This window comes from Paralichthys olivaceus, chromosome 4 (genome assembly GCF_024713975.1).
Source record: "Paralichthys olivaceus isolate ysfri-2021 chromosome 4, ASM2471397v2, whole genome shotgun sequence".
NCBI classification, from domain to species: domain Eukaryota; kingdom Metazoa; phylum Chordata; class Actinopteri; order Pleuronectiformes; family Paralichthyidae; genus Paralichthys; species Paralichthys olivaceus.
Window position 1 is genome coordinate 6,838,945 of NC_091096.1, and position 26,069 is coordinate 6,865,013.

Genomic DNA, 26,069 nt, shown 5'->3' on the forward strand with positions numbered 1-26,069 from the left:
TTTACAAGCTCACTTTTTTCTGTGTATATCCATTATTTTCAATTTCTTGGAAAATCCATTAAGTAGTTTTTTTGCCTAATCCTGCTTACAAACAAACAAAAGGGATCAGGACGAAAAGATGATCTCCTTAGTGGACGTAAAAATGGACCACCACCACTGTGTGTAAACTTTATTCCTCTTTTTGTTTTCATGACTTGTGCAGATTAAGGGAGTGCTCACGTGCAGCTCAGGCTTTTTCCTTCTCCATTTTGATCAATCCAAAGTTGACACCACAGCGGGACAGGAGCTTCACAGTCGAGCAAACCGTCACCACGTTGAGCAGCCTTACCTCAAGATTTAGCCATTTATTTACCTGCTGTTTTTGCATTTTGTCCTTTTCTTACAAAAATCATTATGCTTTTTTTTTTTAAGACTACAACAACACACTATAGACAATACATATGGTAATCCATAATATTTGACTTCTTTGATTAGTTATATCTTAAATTATACACTTTTCAGTACAATAATGATTATTCTTTGAAACAACTGGCACCAGGATGTGAGCTAACGTCCCCCCTCCCCTCGAGACTGTCAGAGTTTCGTCTCCATTTTCCGTTAGTCAGGTGAGAAACTTTCCTCGAACATCACTTAGTTTTTGACACAACATTAGTTAATACTTGATATACTTGAGTGTAACATGAAAATTGTGCTCCTGGTTGCAGCATTATAGTTTGGCAGCACATGCACAGACTACAGCATATAGCATTTTTTTTTATTATTATTATTATTATTATTATTTCACCTGCTTTCTTTCTTTCTGTCTCACTCGTCCTGAAGCTCCAGGTGTCCGGTATCAGAGTCCCAAAAAAAAAAAAAAAGTCATCTGACGAGATCAACTGCTCTGAGCCAGCGAAACGTTTGCTGTTGCAAGGGAGTGGACATTTCATGGAGTGCCTCTAGGTTTGGTGAAGACTCCAGAGGCTACACACACACACTTACACTAGCGCTCACACACACACACGGACAGTACTGTAACCTCATAAACAAGTGTTCTTAGTCCATATACAGCAAACACTTTGTACCTGTTGTGAAAGGACAAACAAAACTATTGCACAGTAACCGTCGTTCTAATCAGAGCATGAGACAGTTGTGAAATTAAACATGAACAAATGAGCCTGTGTTTTTTGCCACCTTCTCTAAATAAGGCCGTAGCAGTGCTTCAGGAGGGAGGGGGACACACACACACGCCCCTCCACTCCTCAGTAAGTCTCTTCCTCATCAGTGCTGAATCTATAGAAATAAGGAATATCAAATAAAGGAAACAGCTGCTTTATGGTTAGTTACGTCTACATGGAACAGCAACAGGACAGAGTGGTCTTGTGTCACTATGTTATCTTCAGTATGTTAATTCCTCTGGGAGCTGAGAGGGGACGTCATGCGGTGTAGATCAGTGATACAGTTGTAACATCCTAGTGGAGAGTAGAGGGCGGCAGGGAGGGAGGGGAGGGTCCACGAGCCTTGATGCAGATCTTCTGAAGGGAGAGGAGATATGAAGGGTTTCTACTGCAGTTTCACTGAAGACGGGAGGAGTCTCGTTAGGAAATGAAGGCCCAGTCAAGTTTCGGGGAAGGGTCTCTGCGCCATCATTTGGCCGCTTGAGACTCAGAGCAGCGCGGTTCAGTGTGGTTCAGGTCTGAGTTGTGTGAGTGTGTGCAGTGGAGACAGAGGGGAGCGGGGGGGGGGGGGGGGGGGGGGGGGGGGCAGAGTCAGGCCTCTATATGTTGAAGCCATAAGCAGGCTGTGCAGGATAGCCGGCGGCGGCGGCAGCAGCAGCAGCAGTGGCGGCGGCGGCGGCGGCCTGAGGAGGGAAGCCTGCTGCGTTGGCAGGGTAGCCATAGCCTGAGTACGCTGGCTGGGGCGCCACTGGAGCAGCAGAGCCAGTCAACATCAGCTGCTGGCCTGATCACACAAACAAACACAAACACAGGGTCACATGGGACAGAGAAAATAAACTTTTTACAACCAGCTCTCATTCAATGTCATTTATTTAAGCATTTTTCACTAAAACCTTGATGTTAGACAGAATCTTTTAACCGCAAGCATTGTGAATCTGTTACCAGATAAAATGTACTTTAATTTGAGTTCATAACTGTCTGAATCCAATCAAACTAAACTTTATGAAATAACAACCTAGTCTAACCAGATTTGTGTCCCAATTTGTTCCGGATAAACTAACAATTCTTTTGTAAAATACTTTTAGCAATATTTTATCATCACTGGTAAATCTGGATTTCAACAGCAACAGCCATGTTTTCACCCAGTTGTAAAACACAAATAGTTTCTGAGAAAGGAGATTTAGGAGAGGTCAGATAAATGCTGCAGATAACAACAGCAGAATGTGTCCTCCTGTTTTATCTGTTTTCTTTCTTCTATTCAGGAACCACCACTGTCTGTCCTTCAGGGTGATTTCCCACTGTAAACCTACCAAACACAATCGGCTGAGGCTCCGTCACCTCCTCCTCAGTTTTCCTTTGGCTTTCTGTCTCCTCCAGCTTGTCCACCTGACGGCAACAAAGAAAAGAGCATCGATCAGACGCGGTTAACTCACACACTCACACACAAGTGTAAAGAATAAAAGAAAGTCTGATTTCATACACTGTAGGTATCCTGCAGAAACATTTGCAAGTAAAATGCAAGCAAATATTTGGAATATTCATATCATGGACATAAAACTAGCTGTCAAAAAAACAAACACATTTTCTACATAGTAATTTAGCTGGATACCTTCAATGTAATGATCTCAGTGCAGTTTTATTTAAATGACATTCTTACATTAGACCATAAACTGCAATGCTACACTGTGTTTTATTTAAGAAAAGAAAGTACTGATAAATAAGACTAGTTAAAACAGCTGGTTTATCAAACCCACTAAACAAAAGACACAACTACACACAATTCCTCACAGTGCAGCTAAGGTTACCTAAGAGAAGATGCCATGCAGGTTTGGTGAGAATTTCTAACACAGCTTCCAGTACAAATGTTCAGTCAACATCTAAAGCATCCATTCACACAAATCACAATCATCATCATCATTTGTGTGAACTGGCTCTTTACAGGAAGAATTGTAGTGGGGTTGAAGGTTAAAAGAACTATTACATTGTGTATTAAGTAAAAGAAAAGCTATACATGCCTATGTGCTGATGCTACATTTCCAGCCATTCACAGTAAACAGTCTAATATCACTACAATCACAGCTTCTGCATGCATCCCATTTACGGCTGCAATAAAAAGTTCACGTGTTTCATTCTGTTACTAAAATAAAGCTACGGATTAGAAGCTGGAAGGTTAAAGCTCATCCTTGCCAGGCATTCAGTATTTACGCAGTGAGTTGCTTGTGGTGCCAGTTTTAGTGCCTAGAAATCATTGCAAGTGCAAAGAAATATTCAGGCGTTGTGCTTCCACTGTGGATGAAGCTGAATGCAAAAGGTTTCTGATGTAAGTGGAGATTAATTAAAACAGTGGTTCACCTTAATCAATGTAGATTTTTTAAAAGATGTAGAATTTCTATCGGGTAATAATTTCAGGAGATGATGAAAAAAGTTTGGGCAAAAGAGAGGAAACATTAAACAGCACATGTAAAGCACCTTTCTGTACATGATATTATTATATATTAAATAGAGCGTGGATGAAATGTTTTCTGTACAATGCATTTTTAAAATACCAGATGCATGGAATACAAAGGGGTGTTTTTTTACTATATAAAACAATATCAGTATGACCTTATTTCTGGTTTTTGTTATGTGCTTAACTACTCTGAGGTAAAAAAATAAATAAAAACTATGCACCAGTGATTCTAGGAACGAACTATTTAGTCTCTAAAAAATAATTTAGATTTCCATTTCCCCATAAGGAAAGAAGGACTCCAGCATCTTAGAAGTTAGTGTTTGAAGCTCTGTTCTGATCTAACTCAGGTAAATATTTTAGACTAAAACTTTTTAATCTGGAGTTAGAATCATGGGGATGCATCTAACAAGTCTGGAGTGGCCTGCTCTTCTCACCAGCCTTCATCTCGGGCTTTGGCCAGATGGAGATATCATCGTTTTTCTCAGATCATACTACACTGATCAGCCACAACATAAAAACAACTAAGTGGCCGACTGTAACATCAATCTCATTAATTTTGCATCAGCAAAACAGAAACCGTCAAATTGCATATATGCCACTCAACACTAGATGCAGCCCCAAGACAGAGTAGTTTGAAAGTGAGAGGTTTCTGTTAGACCAGAACACGCTCACTCTGGTCCTGAGGAACAATATGGTGCGCAGGCTTTTGGCTCCAGCCACCAACACAATAATTATGGGTTCACATTTATGGTCCAAAACGTCTTCTATACCACATTATATCTCCTGGATACAGTATAAATAAATGATGGTGAATAGGTGATCATTGAATGTGTCAATGTCAGAAATGTAGGGCTCCATTAATTATAACCTGCAAAACAAGTAGCAGCTAATTGTTATTCTTTAATCCATTATGGTGGCACACTCAGAACATAAAGCTTTGGTGTCATGCACTATTTCCACATTTAGCTTGCTGTTTTTCATGTTTGCAATGAAGATCAATAAACAGCAGTAGTTGGTTGACTTTTTGTTTTTATGAATTAATTTGTACTTGAATGTCAAAAGCTCAACATCCATTTAAAATGTTGAGTAAGGTTTTAAAAGCTTAGGCACTCGATAAGTTTGACAAGTCTTTCATATAACTTGGCTATTCAGTCATTAACGCTTAGTCATTACACTAAATTACTTACAGTCTTTCATTAAAATGTGTTGTGTTGGTGCTGAAGTGGAACAAAAGCCTGCGCACACACTAATGCAGCTCTCCAGCACCAGAGCTGGTTAGGCCCTACTCAGTCTACAGTCCATGCTAGGTTCCTACATCAGAAACCTAAGAGTTAAGTTACAACAAAAACAAACAGACAGGACACAGAGGAGAAATAAAAAGAGGGCCAGAGACCATCACCTTCGCTGCAAACTCATCAACCTGGAAAAGAACCCAGAGAAATGACCTCAAGTGACCTCACGTGTCTACAGGTCAGCGTTAAGGGAAATCACGACGACCAGAGGTAGTTCACTGGTAAATATACAGTACACAGAACTACCATCACTTAAAAGAGCATTTCTCTACCTGCTCATCATATGCATTAATTGAAATTGTTGTTATGACCTGTTTGCAATATCACTTCAGACTTTTGTCCAACTCTTACAGGTTTCTACAGGAAATTTAACAATGTAAGAAAAGGAAAAATGCAGAATTTCAAACTTGTTTCTCTTGGAAAATATAAAGTAATCAACCCTACTTTTATATTAAAAGAGAAACTAAAATGAACAACAAATAAGTTGAACTCGTTCTCTTGCTCCTCAGTGAAGTACCGACCTTTGTGAGGTACTCTCTCATGACCTGGATGAAGTACGGCATGGCGAAGTCCATGATGTTGTGCCTCCAGGCGAGCTCCAGCACCACGTCAGGGTGAAGCAGGTCATAGGAGGCAAAGAGGCAGGCGGCGAAGCACTCCTTCCTGCCCTCCTCCAGGAACCACTGAAGCAGCGTCTCCGCCAGCTCAGCATCCTTTGACTCTGCAGCGTACAGCATGGCATCCTGGGAAAGACACATTAACCTGACTCATTATGGGAAACATAAAAGTTTGAGTCCTCATTCAAACATTTTTGTGAGGAAACTGCCAACTGAAAATTGTATTGGTGTGTACTTGATGCTACATGGTTCATATATCTATCTCCAAATACAGCCAGTGTATCTGAAGTATAAACAAACAGTGCCATCTATAGGGGAATGGAGTTACTTGTTTGACTACAAGCACCTCTTTTTGATTTATTAGATAATGTCTGTGAATGATCTCACCTTGTAGAGTTTGTCCTTCTTGCAGAGCTCTACACTCTGTCTCCAACGGTTGTTGCCCTTGTACAGGTAGGCAGCGATACGCCTAAACTCAATCAGTTCATGTTTCTCTAACCTCTGAGCCAGACCGATGGTGTCAAAGTCATCGTAGGCATCGATAGACGCTCTCAGACCCTGTGGATAACATGTTAAATATTACAGCACAGTCCAAAAAACCTGAACCAGTTAGTTTGTTATAACTGAATATCAAGTGAGAAGCATAGAATCTGGGTATATTTTCTACTATAACACTTTTTCAAATGTGCCCCTGAAATGATTTCTACCACTCAAACATTGCTATGTACAAATATAAACCACATCAGATTAAATATAATCCAAGTTTCCCAAACAAATGTGACAAATAAGATTGTTCTGTAGAGTTAAATCAACTGTGCATGTTGTTAGGGCTTTCACATCTGTGTTATGAAATAATGTCAACATCTGACTAATGCATCTGTGAATAAGTGAAGATATGACAGACAGATAAGTAGACACCAAAATTGGACGATCATTAAGGAGCAGAGATCACAAGCTCCATTAGACCACTTAGAGGGAAGGTTGGAGTCCCGTTTCATTAAGTGTTAATATCATGTCTACTTTCTATTGTCGGTATCAGTATCAGAATGGTTGAGCGACCTGGTAGTCTTCCTCCTCTGTCAGCAGGTTGTTGAGAGCTTCGTTGACGGACCTGTTGTTGTGACTCTGGACAGATCTCAGGTAAGGCTTCACCAACTTCAGCTGGTTCAGCTGGTCAAACGAAAACAATCAATGTCATGTCAGAAGTATTTGACACTGTGCACAATCTGTAAGAAGGAAAACAGAGAGGGCAAAATTCATTGAAGTTGACGTCACTGTTACCTTGCTGAAGAAGGTGACTGCCCGGCTGTGGTCCAACCGTGGAGACAGAATGGTCAGTAGGTCGTTCAGTAATAGAGGTTTGTAATCCAGGTAGAAGGACAGAGATTTATAGTACAACTCCACATTGGCAACCTGAGGACAAGACAAGAAAAATGTATGAAGATATTTAAAAGTTTAAAAAGGAAAATAAATGACTTAGTCACCAACACTGCTCTTTACCTTAGCAATGATGTCTTTGAACAGCCCTTCTTTCCATGCGTCTGTAGGATGAGACATCATTGTGAGGACAGCGTTGTCAAACTCCTCGTACTTATCGTACAGGAACACCAGCTCCGCCCATAAGTGAGACTGCTCCGCTGCACGAAGGACCTGGTAAGTAAAATACATATTAAACCCTGAACCACATTCAAAGGTTTCAAGGACTGACATTTGGCACATTTAGGATAAAACACGACTTTGTAAAAAAAGCAGCCTCCTTGTTTGTGATCAGCTCTTTGATTTATTACAATAGAAAAATTTAATTTGAGACACACACACAAATGTACAAACATAATTTACCTTTGGGATGTTGACTCTGGACCAGAACAGCTCCAGGTGCTCCCTCATCTTCTGTGGTTTGAACTTGGAGTAGAGGATGGCGAGCTCCGTGAACATGCCCATGTGAGCCCGCTCCAGTCCCAGCGCAGCCTCCAGCAGAGCGATGAGCTCCTCGAAGTAGCCACGGTCCTGATAGTAGCTGATCAGATCCTCCAGCTCGTCAGCGTGGATCACTATGTGAAGGCCGCAGATTTGTGCCAGCCGAAACTCCTCGCCGTCAACACACGCAAAGCATACCTGAAGGTCGGAGGGAGAGAGAGGAAAGGAAAACATTAAAATAAGATAAACTTAAGTAAAATATATCTTGAAATGTGAATTATAATGAGGATTCTATAAGGACAAGACTAGTAAAACAGTTGAACAGAGGATAAACTTGTAATGGTTACCTCTTTCCATGTCCGTGTGCTGTTGGCTTTCCTTGCGCTGTCCACAGCCGCCTGATATTCTCCGAGATGGACAAGTGTCGATGCAAGTCGAGCAAAGTTGGACACGTTGTTGTACAAGAGCTTGGCTGCTTCGTACATACCCTCCTCATAACATCTATCGCCCACCTGAAGAAAGAGAAAGATAAATGAGCAGTTACATGATGTGCAGGTAAACTTCGAAGGAACAGGACACTGCACCTGTTCTGTTTTTCTTACCTGCTGTATGTGAGCATTGTTGGGCCCACTGACAAACTCCTCAAGCTCCGCCAGACGGTTTGTCTTGGCTAAAGCAAAGATCAGCTCCGTCTCCACGTACGACTCTCTTGCTTTCTTTCGAGCCATCTGAAGGAATTTAACCAAGTCTTCCCAGTTATCTGCAAAATAAAACCAACACGTTGATGATCTGTTTGTGACTGACTTTGTTTAAGCAGAGTTATGTAGCAAAGTGAAGGCTTACTGTTCTTGCTGGCTGCGTTGACCACCTCCATGTACGCTGACGGGTCGACGGCTTTAATATACGAGTCAATAGCCTCCTTGACCAGGTCTCTGTGCAGCTGAGCTCTGGCTAACTGGCTCCACACCGCAGGCTCGTTACAGCGCTCAGCAAACTCATAGGCACGATCCAAGTTCCCTATGTGCTCTATCAGGACCTAGAGACATGAGGACGAGAAAAGATAAAACATCAGGGTTGATAAAAAGGAGCATGATTGTTTCAACAGTGATTCACTTATACAACCTGCCGCAGGAATTGTCAATGCAGATTCTCAATATTTATACACAAAAAATCCAAATTAATTAGTTTTTAAATATCAAGGTGAATACTTCTAATACTTATTTCACTTTGTATTGACTGAGAAAACCATTACAACTACTAAACACATCAATCTAACCTTTTTCATTTATGTTATGATATTCAATGTCAAATAAAAGAAGTTGATCAAAACTCAGCTTAGACGAGCAAATACTATTAACTGAAGTACTTAGAACTTCCACTGGGTTATTTCCTTCACCTGTATGGCTGAGGTGTTGACATCAAACTTCTTGAAAATGGCAAACGCTTCCTCAAAGAGCTCATTGCTGATGGCGATATTGGCGATGTCTGGAGCGTCATAGTTGTCTAGCCTGTTGATGTACTCCATCACTCGAGTGCGGTCGGCCTTGATGGCTGTCAAAATCAGTAGGTTCTGGAGGTTTCTGGGGGAAAAAACAGAGATTCTTAAAAAACAGGAGAAGTATTGTGGGTAAATTACTATGATGCCTAACAGGCAGCAAGTCAGTACCTGTGCTCGCTGAAGACAGAGTTATCAAGTACAATCTTCTCCAGCAGCTCAATCAGCTCGTTGGGCAGGTCTGCCGTCATGAAAGCCTTGACAGTGACGGACACTTCCTCTGGGTCCTGCGTCTCTGACAGCGCCGTCTGGACCACCTGCAATTAAATTAAACAAGGAGAAAACAAATATAAGCATAAAGAAAACACCCCTGATTTACAGTCTGCATCACCTCAGGTGGGGAGCTGGGTAAAACCTGACCTGATCAATGAGTTGTCTTCTGAAGGGGTTGTCTTCCTCCAACACGTTCGCCCAGAGCTCGGGATCTTTCCGTCGTACCAGATATCGAGCCTCACTCTTAAATAATGAGTTCTCATTGCAAACCTGAGAATAAATCATAAAAGGTAAATGAAAATCAGTTAATCAATATTAGAATTATGTGACTGACATTTATATGCTTTACACTGTGATCTACACACTTTGATTAGCTCCAGGTCACACTGTCCTCTCTCGTAGGCCACACATGCCAGGTGGGGGTCTCTCTTCTCACAGTATCTACCGACAACAGCGCTGTCGTAGAACGGATTCTCCTTCAGGAAACGTTCAGGTGTGTTGTTGCTGTCGATGTAGATCTTAGCGAGGGCATTGTGAGTGGCTGGCTCCTCGCAGCCTTCATGGATACGGGACTCCAGCCACGGCAACAGAAGCTTTAACCTAAAAGTATAAGAGAAAACACAATGTTTAGAAAGACCTGCTCCATTTGATAACATTTAGAAGATTTTAACTTGAATGTATTATAGTACCATTACTTCCTGTTATAGTAGACGATGTTATGAAACACTAGATGTCAGTGTTGTGAATGCAGCAGTGTCATTCACACTGTGCCCAATCTTTCTCAGATTCACATGTTTGATGGAGAATTTATACTAGAAATACCTACAACCTCGATTGAAGATCCACAGGAATACAGTGGGAAAATAGTGCCCAGAAAATCAACATTTAAAGCACATGCTAAGATTAAAATATTTACAAGGAATATTTTAGTACAAGGAGCAAAAAAACCAGGGGCATTTTTCGTAGTATTTATTTATATGCATATTTCAGTCACCTCATATTTAGACTTCTGTTGATCCCCTCAAGCATTATTAATAAAAAGTTTTTCAAAGAACAAAGGATTTATTTATGAAAAGGAAATCACTGCTCTTTATTTTAACTGGCCCGACATCTTTCTTCTCAGACTTATGGTATGAAGTGGTTCGTGTTTTAAAGATAAATTCTAAAAAGGTTGTGTTAGTAGCTGAATGGCTCCAGCCCATGCCGCATAACTCCAATATCCACAGTTCAAATCTGGCCTTGGACATGTGCAGCATTTCATACCCCATCTCTCTCTCTCCTTTCTTTTATTGTCTAGCTATTCACTAACGGCTTTTAAAAATCGGAACATGTTCCAATAAACCCCTGTTCGGGACCTTAAGAGACACAAATTGTGCATATGCATTATGTAATGTATGTTATATATATATATATCTCGACAGAAATGATTCTATCTATCTTCTTACCGGTTTCTCTTCTCTACCTCCTCTACCAGTTCATCAGTGGAAAACTGCCCTCTGACCACCATGATCAGGTTCTTAATGACATCCTCAGCACAGTCGACATCCAACAGCCCACCTATCACCACTGGTAAACGACTAGGGTTCACCTGAAAACAAGTGCAACAAATTCCTCATATAAAAGGTTGTTATGTAGACTAAATAACGAGACAATTGGATTTGGTACAAACCAGTAATTTATAAAGTCTCAGCAGTTTTCTCGGTCTTACCTTCTGTACATAGATTTCAATGTATTTCTGTAGATTGTTGCGGTAGAGGTAAAGAACAAGATCATGGACGAAGTCAAAGCGATCACACACAATGATAAGCGGAAGCTGGTCTGTTAGTTTGGCCTCCTACAAAGAAAATAAACACAAGGTTAATTTGTGTTAAATGGGTTATACAATATATCAGAACATTTAAAAAACAATCATCACTAGTCTCGGGGGGGAATTTTACCTTGAGGAAGTTTTTAACCCTCTCTGGGTCATAACAGTTGCTCTCTCTACATATTCTCTCCACTTCTTTGATTTGACCTGTTTTACAGGCAGCCTGGATGTACTTAAAGTGGACGTCGGGCTCCTGGCTGAAATTCACAATCGACCCAAGGAAGTAAAACAATCCTTGAATAGAAAAGGAAGTGGGAGAAACAGTCAGCTTCATTCATTACTAAGTAAACCCTATTTGACACATTCTCTTGCTTTAATCCAACATGACCCAGGTCTGCATACCACCCCAGCCCATGTGTGACACACCTACCCTCATAACTCTTGAAGGATTCAAAGAGCTCCACTAATGCCAGAGTTCCCAGCTGCTCGTGATACTTAGATGCTACCTGGACACACAACTGCAGGTTCTGTCTGATGTTAGCCGACAGCATGGCCCTTAAACACTCCAACGAGTCTTCTACTGACAAAGAGCCAAAGAAGTTCACCAGCCACTAAAACCAGAGTCGAATAAGAAAAGGGAAGATGGGGAGACAGTGAGACAGTGAGACAATAGGCTGAGCAGGGAGGAGGACAAAAGAAGTGGGTTCAGGCATTTTCATGTATCATTAAAACAAAAAGGGAAAGGTGGCTGGCTCCCAAGAGAGTGGTATTCACGAGCATGACCAAACGTCTTCAGGCATACCTCAGGGTTGAGCAGATGCGTGTGCACCACAGCTCGTTTGATATCATACAGGTCGGTGTAGTGTTCGAGAGCTCTCTGCAGCAGACCTGCCTTCTCACACAACTGAGCAACATGGGCACGGTCATAGTGTGTGAACATCTGGTTCCCCAGGATCGCATCTGCCACCTGAAAACAGTTCGTGACACACATGAAAACACAAATGAAAGTAAAGTAAGGTAAAGTTGCTTTTTGTAATAAGGAGAGGAGGCCTGAATGTTCACCTGGGGGGCATGTATGAGGTTCATTTCGAGCAGACGTGTCTGCAAATGTCCTTCAGCTGGACGGTTGTTCTTTAACGCATCCAATAGGAAGGAGGTGCACTGCTGGATCAGGCTGCCCTCCATGAAAACATCTACAATCTGACAAAGGGCAAAGGAAAAAAGAGAAAGGGAAAGAAAGAATTCAGTCAGAAAAAATGTCGATATACAGCCATCTGTGAACCATAATTTGAGTTAGCATGCAAAGTAAGATTAGAGTCGCACACTATCAAGCACCATGGGCCTTGAAACCACATGTTTCATATTTAACAACATCTGTAGAGGCCACAACAGAAAAGGGCGGGGGTCTTAACTTTACTTGGAGAAGCATCTAGTCATCAGGGTCTCTCTATCTGAGACTTGAACTGAGGAGAGTGATGATGCGACTTTAAAAGGAGGAGGGGGTCACTGACTCAGTGAATTCCTGGCATTGCTGGCACATCTGGAATAACACAGATGGAGGCTCCCACACTGGGCTCTTTGTGTGTTTGCGTGCATGTGTGAGGATGAAGGTGCAGAGGGAAAGTGTAAAAGCAATACTGTACGCCTCTAGTGTGTGAGGTGGTAATAACGCTGTGTGTTTTACCTGGTTGATGTTGGCCAGCGGCTCCTCATCCTGGACCAGCATCTGGGCAAACTGAAGTCCCTGGTCTGGATTAACACGCATCACATTTCTCAGTAAAAACACCCAGTCTGGGGTGTAGCCCACCTACAACAGCACAGTTACAAACACAATTTTCAATTCATTGATGAGCTCATACAAACAATCTTATAGACAACTAGTGCCATCATATGTACTCAATATACAGAAGTATTTTCTTTCTCTGACCAAACATTAGTTTAGGTTTTCCCAGTATACATGTAATGAATAAAGGACAGTGAGTTCTCTGATTACCTTTTTAGCATACAGCACTATTTTCTGGAACTGGCCAGTCTCTGCAAAGCATTGGATGACCTTGTTGGGGACGTTAGCTCTGAGGTAAACACTGAGAGCGAGTGTGGGGTCAGAGGCCTTCACCAGGTCTCCCAGCTCTTCTGAGCACTCCAGCTACAGCACACGTGTGATCACAATTACCAACAGTGTTAATAATGATTGCATGGATGGTACAAAATGGTCTCTTGTGTACATAGATCAGTCCAGGGTATAAAAGCTGCCCTGTTGTTCTAAATCCTCCAGTCCTACCTTGTCCTCCTTCAACCATTTCTCCAGCAGTTGCTTGCGGCCCTGCTGCAGGACGGGCCTGCACAGCTCCAGAGACTCAAACTTGTTCAGTTGGCCCTGGTCCAGAAGAATACCAAAGTACTGCAACAGTGGAGAGGCCTGACCTGGCTGCGCCGGGACACTCTGAAACTTACGGATGGTCTCTGCTGTCCTTAAGATTCCCTGAGGGAAGGAAAGACGGTGAAGAATGGAGGAATTATGGGTAAAGGACAAAAATAAAGTAGCAGAAAAAATTAAAAAGTAATTCCATTGAACCTTTTTATATTAACTAGTGTATTAACATGGCGATATGCAATGACTATAAAAATATTTAGTTGATCCTAGAGTTAATGTGTCTTATTTGTTACATGCCGTATCATCATGTACATCCACTATTCTGTAGCAGTAGACACAGTCGTACCTTTGGTGCTGATGCAGCAACCTTTGCAGCCTCTGAATAACTTCCCTGGGCAAACAAAGTGTTGAACTTCCGGGCAAAAAGCTCCTCAGCCCCAGCAAGGTTTGACCTCACTGCCATCCTCAGGGCAAGATCAGGGTTCTGAAGGACGTTCGTGGCATAGTTGACAATGTTTTCCTCTTCGACGCATACTGACAAGACCTTGAAAGAGAAAAATAGACAGATAAACATATAAATACTATTTAGGTAGAGAGGCCATAAAAGGAAGCATGTACAAACCTTTCAAAATCCTGGGAAGATGAAGCATAAGGCTGATGTTTCTATCTGCGAGGGCTCCCTTACATAACAGGACTAAGTGACACAATTTAATAATCATTATCATCTGTTTTTAATAAAAACCTGGTCTGTGTTTTCACAAACATTTAAGTAAGATAGGGCAGACGCTATTAGCATCTGAGTGTCAGTAGCAAACAATGTTATTTTTACCTAGGATGGAACACCAATGTGGCTCCTTACACCCATTGTTTGTATAGTAACAGAAGATGCTATTTGCACCCAGGTGTCCATAACAAACAATGTCATTGCATACAGGCTGGAGAACCAAGCTGGCCATTTACACAAGAGCCTGAAACATGTATCAGTTGGCAAATAACAATCAGCCCATTTGAGCGTTTCACAGACCGTATATCAGTATCTGCATCTGTGTTTGCTGATATTAAAACCTTTATTTCACAGAATAAACAATGCAGAAAAGATTTGAATTCATGTTCACATTTTATGTATTTTCATTGTGTTTATTTTGTGTTATATTTATTTGGTTGTGTTTATGTCATTCCATGCTTGTGAATGCAGCCAAATGAAGTTGTTGTGTCTATTTTCACCTGTGTGCAAATAGACACTCTGATCAAATAATTGCTAATTGCCCCTAGTTTCTCACCTGTCCCTTCTTGTTGACTCCAATTATTCCTGAGGTGGTTTCATAAGGAGCAGTGACAAAGATGGTCTCTGCACTGATTCGATTCATGTAGATACACACTCCAGACTCCAGGTCATACAGGTGGATGTAACCATACTTAGTAATCAAATATATTACACCATGCTTACTGCCAATCTGAGGAGAAAGATGAGAGGGAGAATTTAAGTGCTCAGCAGTCACACTTAGTTTGTCCAAAGTTAACGGGTACCAGGGCTGTTTTCTTACCTGCATAGCTACAGGAAAGTCTGTCTGAGCTTCTGGAGGGAAGAACACGTCCACAGCCTTCTTAGCAAAGGGCTGGTTTCCTGCAGCTGGTTGACCCACTTCAATGATATGCAACTGTAGGAAGCAAAGAGCCACAGTAAAGCAAAATGAAGATTGATAGACAGCAGAGGGGAGAACATACAGCTATATAGCTCTCTCTTTAGATCTTAACTAAAACACTATCTTTTTGTGCAACTCAGAGGTCTTTGTTCAGAGGCTAGACTAAATACACTTTGATAGCATCGTGAGTAAAATCTGTGCAATCAACCCAGGGGAACTCACCTTCCCCCCACCCGGGGAGCGCACAGCAAAACAGAAAAGGGTGGAGAGTTTGGTATTTCCCTCCACTTTGAACTCCCCGAAAGCAGCAGCGTGGCCTTCGATGGGCTGAGACACTTTCCTGTCAACAGAATACAGTTGCATCGCTCCAACTACACGGTTTTGCTGCAGGAAAGAGACAAAACAAGAATAAAATTAATTGTTGGCCTGCAGTCTGCAGCACCACCATACAATAATCAAATGCTGAAAGATCAAAGATGATTCTAGGTCAGTCTTCTCCTTCTCTTCATCACTCAGGTTTTAAATTAGGCAAACTCCCACTAAAGCTCTTTTACCTCCGCCAAGGAGGATATGTTTTCGTGCATGTCTGTCTGTTACAAGGATTATGCAAACTACAGAACAGGTTTCTATGAAAGTTAGCAGAAGAATGGGATATGGGACAAGAGAGAACTCATTTAGTTTTGGTGTGGATCACTCAGACAAAGGGGGGGATCCAACAAGTACACTATGAGTTCCCAGAGAAAGTTAAATGTGGCCAGAAGTTGGCTTACGTCATTTATTAGGTCAAATAGATTTTATTTTTTTCCCACATACATATTAAAATGTGAGGCTGGTATTTCTGCATCGATCCACTCTGGAATGCAGAGTTAGTGTGAAGAGAGAAAGATGTGTTCTTAGGTGGTTTGAGGACTTTTTGTGTTATGAACATGTGAACAAAGGATCAAACAGAGAGTGATAGATCAGATATTTTTCGTTCCTGTGCATTTTTACTGTACGAGGCGTGAGTAAACATGTTCATACCTGTGCAGAGATCCCTATCAGCAGTAACCACTTCTGTTGCTCGTCAGTTCTGTAGTTGATTATCTGACATCCTGCCAGACTGGCGTGCCGATCGAATACTTTGGTTGGTTGGGAATCCCCCTCCATGCTCCAGTGATAGACGGCTGAATCCGTAACCAAGGCAACAGTGTTTACTGATATCCACTTCCAGAACATGACCTCCTCCGTCATTGTGTGAGCCTTCACCTTACTCTTCATCTCGATGTTGAAGATCTGCAGTGTCTTGGCAGCTGAGGGGAGGTAAAGAGACACAGGGATGAAGTGAGACAGGTTGAAAGCGCTGATGCGGGTGATAAAATCTTCATCCATTTTATTTAGTGCCTGTGTAACCCACTATAACAGGTACAGCTACTAGAATCTTGACATCATTATTTTTTCAAGGAAAGTACTGTGCATTTAAACTATCATACAGTATCTTCATGATCCATCTGTTCAACTGACACATAAATTAAATATGGAGGAAATTAAAATAAGAGACAGTTGTTTATAAAAAAATATATCTATTATTTTACTTATTACTTTATTTACTCACTTATGTTATAGTAGCCACATATATAATTTTGTTTGTGCCTGACATTTCTGCCACCACCTCAATACATCAGAGTTGAAACTGATTGTGTTAGCTTACAGCATTGAAGAAGTACATTAATAATATTTAGAGTAACATAAGTTGATGGTCAATGTTGTGAGCACCAACAAAATAATTTTATTAAACCTCCAATGTGATCATGAATCAGTGGGAAACTCACAGACACGCTCATGTTTATGTACCACTAGAGGACTGAGAAGGTCTGTTTTGTCGTCATTCAGGTTAAGGCTGTTTTAGAGGGCAAGGAAGTGAAAATCTGCAAACAGTAACTTGGCCAACCCAAATCCTCTGGCTACTGAAAGTTGCCGACAGCTTTATGAAGGTCATAATGACTTACCGAACACATCTGTAGATAGTATGGGGTTTAGCCGAGCCATTTTACTGTTTCCGTTCTCTAGAATATTGTATAAATGACCAGTAACAACCTCCATTTGACAGTACAGTTACATAGAAAAGAAATGGAATAAAAAGGTGAAGAAATGCATGATTCAGGTGAACACTGGAGCTGCTGTACAAACCACCGTCAGCACAAACAGCTATAATGATACATTAATGGCATCGTTTATATGCAGCAAGGAAAGATCTGAACGTTGATGTGGCTGCTGGCACACGCTGACGCAGGCATGCAACGACACACAGTGCCAAACCCACTGTGTATTATCTGATGAGGCATACCACGCACAAAGTTCCAGCATACAGAAAGTCATGCTAACACATGTGTAGTTCTCATAAAAGTAGGAAAGTGTATGTGCCTGCAGGTGAGGTGTGATACTGTGAGGTATGTGAATCTGATGCAGTCTACCGGCAGTGGAAGCCATTTCTCAACAGTTTTCTGTCTTTTGATTGATTAAGGGTCAAAATAGCGCTGCGTACTTGAGGGGGGGGAGCTTTTATGAGAGAGACATGGCTACTGTATCATCACAACAGAGTGCCAGACGGGTAGACAGACAGAAAGCAACTCACCGTCTGAGAGAGGACAGACAGCAAAGGGAGAAAAAGCAAAGTGTCAATCAGGACAAAGACAAAGATAGACTACAGGGAAAGGGCAAACAGGGGCATAGTATCCTCAGAGGGAGGGGGAGGAGAGAGAAGCATTAAAGGCAAATCATCCTGATCAGCGCTTGTGTTTGTGCTCCGAGGGCAAGATTCAGAGGCAGAAAATCAATTTACACAACCAATTTAGTACATTCAGGCAATAGAACTAAGTGCACCCTACATATTTATGGCATTGACAGAGCATTAGTCATTGCAAGACCGTGGTATTCCCATGGCAGACATGGTATATGGTTAAATCTGTTAAAATTAGAGACAAACAAACAGTGCAGACTTTATTCTGGGAACTGAGACAACAATAATAAGCTCAGCAGTTGGCATAAGGCCACTAGCAATACCAGCAAACGGTTTTTCCTCACAATTACGCAGCATTTCTCTACTAATAACCAGAGGTGTGGCAGTCTGAATGTGTTGCTGCACATCTCATACATTACCTTTCAGTGCGATGACCTTGCTGGCGGGGTTCATGATGGCACTGTCAGCAGAAATTGGTCTCCTGATTGGGTTGGTGGGGTCGGACATGTCCACGATCACCACCTGGTTCTGCTCGCCCACCTTCTCTCGGATGCAGATGAACTTGTCCGACTCCATGGTCAGATAGCTGAAGCCAATGTTGGCTGGGTTCACGCCCAGGTTCTGCAACTGTAAATATGAATAATGTAACAATGAGAATCTTGATAACTCAGGTAACTTTGCTTTAACACTCTTTAGCAATTTATGTAGTATAATTTACAATTATGCATAAAATAAAGATGTTTGAGAGTTTATTAGTGTAGATGTCCATAGTTATTGGCAGTAGGTAGTTTTTGACTCAGTTTTAATTGATATTGAATAAAAACATGTTAAATGAACAAAACATAGAAGACTTCTCCATGACAGCGTGCCGACAGTTTCCTAATCCAGAAGCTTGATAGATTTTGAAGGAGTCATGCCTCCATCTCAACAAAAAGAAGTCAATAGGAAAACATACATGGCAACAGCTGACATTTGCCTTGCAAGAGGAAAAAGCAGCAAGTAGCAGAGTAGAACAGTGTTTTAATAAAAATAGTCGCAGGTCTGCTCCAACTTTCCAGGGAAATTCTTAAAGGTTGTCTTCCAGACAGGAGGTCTGGTGCTGCGTTAAGCAGGGGAACAAGTGTGGGCACACAGCAGACGACCGGATGTTAACCCAACAGAACTTTACACTTTTATTAGAGCTGCTAATAACCTACTGAATTTTCGGAAGCATTTTCAGAAATATGCTCTACTCGTAATGCCAACAGTACTGTGGCCCGGTCAAAAACACAGAAAACTAAACAGCATTTTACAAAATGACATTTCACTTAATACATCATTTAGGAAAACAAAACATAGAGGAGGTTAAGTTCAGAGGAACAGACCAAAAACAAACCTACAGACCAATCAAATCATTGGAAAACAGTGGAAACCGTCATTCCTCCAGGATCCTGACAGGTACAAATGAGTTTACAGTAACGTCAGGAATAGGCACTGAACTGTTGCCAGGGACTTGGGTTCTGTCCAATCACAAACAAGTGTTCTCCCCTTGATCAAATCTGAAATGTTGTGTTTAGTAAAATGTTTGGACCCTCAGGGCCACCGTAAAGGTAACCATCATAAAATCTCCATTATACTGCAAAAGAACAGCATTACTTTATTTAAGCTAAGCCTGTGATTAAATCCTTTAAATTGCAAGCAGCCATTAGAAAATGAACACTCAGTTATTCAGCCTCAACCAGTCGGAGACAACACTAAATCCACTGAAACTAAGTATAAATCCCAATTTCTTTAACAAAGGTGATTCAGATTTATTACTCAGCATATTTATTTTCTGAATGAATGAGCTGAGTTCAATTTGTCCTGTGTCAAATCTTAGTAGAACCAACAAACATGAAACGCTCCACCTCGGTTCGCAGCTGCCAAACAGAGGAATTATTGTGCACATTGTCCAACTAACTATGAAGTGAGAGGGCAGACCAAAACATGCTCTCTCTCCCTCCGGTGACTGAGCTGACTGCATAATGCAGTCTGAGGCAAGCGGAAAGGAATCCTTATGCTCATCACAAGGACTATAGTATCTCACAGTTGGCTGGTAGAGCAGGACAACAAATCATGACAGCTGAGCCATTTCAATAAGGTCAACTACAAAACAGGAAGGAGTAAGTCAGCAGCCTGGGGCGGACACAGAGAGAGAGAGAGAAAAGAGATGCCACTTTTGAGAAAGTGCTTTTTATTTATTTGAGTGCATCAAATCTATATGTGCATGTGAAGAGTCACTTTCAGCAACATCCCACAGAGAACTATCACCCAACCCTGAAGACACAGAGCTTCTGGCCAAACTCCACTTTCATTAACCCAATTTCAGCAGCAATTAAGGCAGCATTATTTCTCAATTTTAAAATGTTACCAAAATAACAAACTAGTTAGATCGTATACTATTAAAATGGAAAAACTTCGTTCTTTATTCCTCTGTTTAACACTTGATGAGTTTATTTTGCAAAATAACAGTAAAACATACTTTTATTTTCTGTCATTTTTCAAAGAAAATCACCAAAACACTCTCTGCTCCCGGGCTCTCAAATATAAAGACTTGCTCCTCTTAGTTTTATTACAACAATATACATCATATAATACCATATCTCTAAGCCACAGCTATATGTTCAGTTGGTTTCTGTGCAGTTATGGGGACGTGCAATATTAAGGCTTCTTGACAAGGCCACAGAGAAGACCCGAGGGAGGTCTGAAGCCATATGTTGCATCTCCTTTTGACTGCCAGAACTATTGCTGGGAGGGGAAATACAATAAAGATAGTGAGGGAGAAGATAAGCATGGGAGTGAAAAGGAGGAGCTCAAGACACAGTCCAGCATCCTGATAAAAACACAGAGAGCGCGGTTGTTAGGAGACAACCGGTGTGACGTAGAGAAGCCAGAGTGATAAATGTACTTTTTATTAGAAATGAAGAGTGACGGATGAGAGGGAGACCTGCACAGGGCAGTTCCAGTAACATGGGCCTTTTGCAATTTACAACTCAGGGTGGTGCGACTGACTCACCAGAAGACAACCCCCCCTCAGCACTCCTTCTTAGAAGAACATTCCAGACTAAAATCACACCTCAACTGCATCTACTGTCTCCACTGACCCATTAACTGCCTCTAGTAGTGCATACAGATTCCTAGAATCCTTCCCAACTAACACAGCACTCATATCACAATAACAACAGCAGCAGTTAGACTTCACTGATGATACAGCGTTGACGGTATTTGGTGAGTCATACACTGGGTGGATGCGTTGCTCAGACACTGACACATCACATCAGCAGCTGAGGGTTTTGGGTTTGTAAGGAGATTACACAAATGGTTTAAAATGACAAAAATCAGCAAAAAGACGTGGTGTTACTTTTTCGTATCTTCTTTCACCAAATGGTAGGATTTTTATCATATACGTGATTTTTAAAATCTTATTTATATTATAATTGATCAATTAAATTTGTGTATATGGCTTATTCCCAATGGTATTTCAAACTCTTTCAGCTGGTTGTTTTGTTTTTATTCCTCACAACTTCAATGTTTTGGTTCACTTGCATGGCTCATGAGAGCTGTCCTCAGTGAAACCCCCCATTGGTGCAAGATGGCAGTTCTCATATCTGGGATAATGTGGCTTGATTTCTGGACAGTCTATATACAGTCTATGGTTTGGACGAACAAGTGACAGACAATAATTTTGCGAATGGTTTGCAGCCCCTTATCTATTCTTACAGCTTTGACAGTGTGTTATCATTCATATTGTATGTGTGAATAGCTGCTACTTTACAGCATTCAAGATTTAGTTTTGCTGACTGAACACACATGCACACACCCGTCCCCTATCAGCCACTGCTGCTCTCACAGATGTGTTCTTCTAGACTGAGATAGAGTCTTCTGTCAACCTGCTTCCTCTACTGATTGGATTTGCTGAGCTTAAATGGGGCCTGCTTAGCTCATCTGTTTTTCACAGCTGTTGGTTTTGACATGGAGGCATCACTTCATCAGTTCGGATGCAGCAGCCCACCAGGATGCCTCAAACAGCCGCAGAGCAGCAGGTTGGACTCTCCTAACTCAACTCGACAGGACAATGTTCAGGCGCCTCCAAGCTGCAGGACATTTTTGCACTTACACAAGCTGCTAGAGAACGTAGGCCGCTGCACTGACAGCTAGCAGAGGACCCACATGAGCTGCAAATGACTATGAGTTTAGCATGTTTATTATTTAACTTGCCGTTCTCTGTGCTTGTTTAAACAATTCCCTGAACTTAAATAGAGTTCGGGTCAATTAATGACACAACGACTAACCCTAACCCTATGACACGACAACCTGGAACCTGGCTCATCAATCATAAACCGTTTTCACACACAAAGTCCGAAGAAAGTTCGCACAGACGGATTCACAACAACAGAGAAATCTGCAGAGCATTCAGGTGAGGGGGGGGTGCGGCATGTAAGAGGCATAAATTCAGCTGCAGAGATCGTGTGCTAACACTGTCGTCGGCCTGCATCATCGCATCTCAAAGTTGATATCTTTGTCCGTGTCTTCTATGTATATGACACGTCTCTCTCACCCTGAGATGTTTATTCATTCGTGTTATGGAAGTTTGTTATGGAAGTTTTCTGCAAGCTGGTGAAAGGAAGACTCAGGCAGCAGCTGATGTCTTATGCAGAAGAGTTTAATGTAGACTTGATGCATCAAGGAGACCAGAAGGTGGAACAATATACGAACACTAACAGAGTGACATGAGCAAGTGTCACCCCCAAGTCTGAAGATGTCTCCCACAGCATCCCCATATATCTTACTCTACTTGCATCACCCATTTTAACAGCACGTCAATGAATGGCTATGATTGCTGTCACTCTCTATGCAACATGTAGGTGTTTGCATCCTATATATATTATATTGCATCCTACACTTGAGTAATATGCAACAGAGTTGAAGTTGGTGAGAGTTGCAGTTGGTGCCTCTCTGTCTGGGGAATCTGAGTTAGATATGAAAGTCTCTAAGTGTAGACACTACAATGCACTGTTGGTTGGTCCTTTATCTATAACCTGCCCTTGGGTACTGCTTAGAGAGAGAAGAGAGAATCAGTGGAATTAGTCAGGCACTCTTCTCTTAATGGTGTACAGATATAATGTAATATATCTTATAAACATAATACATATTTATAGTGGCATATACAGTAATGTGTGAGTATATATGAAAATTCCTCAACAATTCGGTATTGGGTCCATCGTGTGTTTGAAACGTCATCAACATGCCCTCTCACTCATGGGTCCAGATACTATCCTGCTGTATTCTCACATGGGCTCACTGACATTATCCAGAGTCTTCACTAGGGGGCTGGCAGGAAGAGCTCCGGATGAATGTCCGCAGCTTCAAATGTAGAGATTTGCATTCTCATCATATTCAGCCGCTCTGGATTATTTCAAGAGATTACCCAGGCCTTCAGTGCATGTCTGAAAAACCATAGTAAATAAGCAAAGCAAGGAAGACTTCAGAGTAGCATCGGAGCTAGTTTACCACAAGGTTAATGACTGTGTGAGCTAGGCAGGCAATCCATAACTACAAGAATAAGGTGTAAAAATGAACACTACTGAATCTCTCACATTTAGAACAGTAGTTGTGTCCAGGCCTCATCCTCCACATCGTTATCAAACACAAGAGTAGTGTTAAAGAACCAGTTTGTGGTTCAACAGGCTGGTGCCTCACTGGGCAGCTAGAGTCCATGTTACATCCCTGAAACCAGGCCCACTCTACAGACACTGAGCTGTAAATACCAGGCCAATAAAGAAAAGAAGCTAAACAACTTGAGGCCCAAAGTCCTGGGTTTGCAAATTCCAAGCATTTTTCACTCTGCTGGAGCCACCTAGATTCACGGGGGGATACGATCGGGGCAGAGCTGGGATTTCACGGTGGAGGAGGAACGTAAAGCGGTCTGCTGCTTATCACTGTCTCAAGGCAGAGAGGTTTTTCTAAAGAGATGTATGAGGGAGAGGTATGCACTGTAGAAAGCAATTCAAACCAATAACCCAGACAGTTCCAGGTATCGCACTAGCCTCCATCAGCGAGCAATACAGCATGAGTCCTGTCAGTGAGGAGAGAGGCCTGGTGGCCTGCAGAGTCTCTCGGCCAGCACAGTTTTTTTTGGTGAATAAAGGGTCTTTGGCTGACGAAAGTGGGGGCACTGGCCAGAGGAAGGGAGCACAGAGAGGGGGTGGGGGCTCTGTGCATTTTTTTTTTCTCAGTGAAAGGCCATTTCACTGCCTGCTGTTACCATAACAACAGGCTACAGACCAAGGGAGGCGGAGGGGTGCGTCACAAAGTTTCTCTTCTGGCTGCAAGACACCGAGCACTGGGGACTGGGGCTGCTGTGGGACAACGACTATCAGAGTCCAAACCAGCAGAGGAAAACAGGAACATAGTGGAAATAGTTTGACCACAGATGACTAAATAAATGGCTGCTTGTTTGCTGGTTTTCCCACAGAGTGTAAAGGACATTTTGTGTTGCTTTATGTACTAAAGACACTACGAACAGGGCCACTCATGTCGATGTTGATCATTTTGAGGCTGCACAGATGTTGCTCTGGTGTGAAAATACCAATAAGCGGGGGTTTGGTGGCTGAGGGTCATCAACTGACAAGAGGGTCTGCAGTTTGATCCCAGTTGTTTAAGTGTCCTTGGGCAAGACACTGAACCCAGCAATTTCCCCTGATGGGTGTTTGACCGATGTGTGACAGAGAAAGTGCTGCACATATAGATGCACTGTATGAATGAACGTGTGTGTGGATGGCAAAATAAACGTCCTGTATGTCACCAACTTCATACATAAATACAGATGATGTTGCAGTGGTGCAGTTTCCTGAACTTATGGAACTGTTGTCAGTGATCAAATGTTTCCACTTCCTGTCACACATCGTCCCTGAATGGATCACGTCGAAAGCAGGTATTCTGTGAGCTCATTTGCAGACGTGTTGTTGTCGTGAGGACATGTTGCTGCAGGACATGACACCTACATGTTACAGCTCCAGTGTGTTGGACTGAGACCAGTGAACAGCTGAGCTCCGCAGCTTCAAGTGTCAAAACGCCGCAGTTTGCACCGGCGCGGATGGAAAATGACATGAAAACTGCAGCATATCCCCCCCTCCCCTCTACACACACACACAGAGAGAGAGAGACACACACACACAGAGACACACACACATACAGACACACACACATACACATACAGTCCGCAGTGGAGCTGTTGTACCATCTCAATTTTTACAAGTCATCATCTGCCCGGCAGGAGCAGAACTAGGCCTGTGGCTATATCGAGCACCTCCCTGCAGCAGGAGTGCTCCACAGCCCGGGTAAATGCGACATGTGCCGGCTGCGATCATGGTGCAGCGTGGACGTGAAATGAGCTGATGTGAAAATGCCACATGTTTTTTTTTTTTGAGTTTGAATCCGTGGTTACCTGCAGATGCTCCTGGAAGCGGATCGGCAGAATCTGAGCCATGTCTGGAGGCTTCGTCAGTCTGGAGGATCCGTGAGGAAGGAGAGGGGAAAGGGGGGACGACAGGAGGAACTGGTGGTGGTGGTCTTGTTCTGTTTGTGCCCCGACACGTCCCCTGAAGTCAACGGTGATGGGCAGTGGTGGGTGGTCGCGGCAGCCTGCGTTGATACCACACGAATCCGGCGACTGCTCCCATTCAGCAGCCCCCCTACACCAGTCCTGGAGCAAAACAACTCCGCGCCTCCGCCAAGAAAACTAGTCCACTCCCAACTAGTGCCGAGAGCCCGCGCGCCGCGACCACCAGCTTCCACCTCCGAGGACACACGGGGCTGCGGCAACAAATAATAAAGAGCTGGGCGGTTGTAAGCGGTGAACTCGCTGAGAAACAGTCCGTGTGTGAGGGTTTGATTCCCAGCTTCAGACCTGTCAGAGAGGTCGGGTGTGCAGCTTGTACCCCTCCGCCGCAGCAGCCCCCTTCCCCCCTTCCTCTCCACCAACTTCGAAATCCGGGCTCGTGACAAGCGCCCCACCTTTCCACGATTTCTACACACACTCACACATGCACACACATGCACACACACACATGCATGTTTCCACAAGTGTGTTGTGCAGATGACGTTGATCTCAGTTGCAGATCTTTTTTATTATAGGAGCTGACACTGCATCTGTTTGATTTATACACTGTCTCATTCATGGTCCTTCATCATCATCATCACCATCTTCATCATCATCATCATCACCATCATAGGGGGTTAGGGGGTTAGCAGCTGACCTGGAACTGGGAATCCGAGTTTAATTAACCTTAACCCTGTAAATGTTGACTCT

General features: G+C 42.5%; 1 protein-coding gene across 3 annotated transcripts; it reads right to left on the minus strand.

Moving 5' to 3' along the window:
* Positions 1–154: 154 nt before the first annotated feature.
* cltcl1 (clathrin, heavy chain-like 1) lies at positions 155–25,573 on the minus strand. 3 transcript variants are annotated; one of them, XM_020099212.2, is made up of 32 exons: positions 25,206–25,573; positions 18,160–18,367; positions 16,045–16,313; positions 15,247–15,408; positions 14,926–15,039; positions 14,662–14,835; positions 13,728–13,925; positions 13,289–13,489; positions 13,001–13,153; positions 12,692–12,814; positions 12,070–12,207; positions 11,810–11,974; positions 11,438–11,618; positions 11,138–11,301; positions 10,909–11,034; positions 10,646–10,788; positions 9,566–9,800; positions 9,348–9,470; positions 9,099–9,244; positions 8,829–9,012; positions 8,276–8,468; positions 8,035–8,192; positions 7,780–7,944; positions 7,355–7,630; positions 7,016–7,165; positions 6,797–6,928; positions 6,575–6,685; positions 5,903–6,073; positions 5,420–5,641; positions 5,000–5,026; positions 2,468–2,543; positions 155–1,941 (listed from the first exon to the last, which is right to left on the minus strand). In XM_020099212.2, exons 1-32 carry the CDS (start codon positions 25,245–25,247, stop codon positions 1,757–1,759), a joined length of 5,115 nt encoding a protein of 1,704 aa, XP_019954771.2. In that variant the 5' UTR covers positions 25,248–25,573; the 3' UTR covers positions 155–1,756. The 3 variants fall into 3 exon arrangements, with proteins under 3 accessions (XP_019954771.2, XP_019954772.2, XP_069379124.1); XM_069523023.1 differs by having other exon boundaries at positions 741–1,941; positions 5,006–5,026; XM_020099213.2 differs by lacking the exon at positions 5,000–5,026.
* Positions 25,574–26,069: the final 496 nt, after the last annotated feature.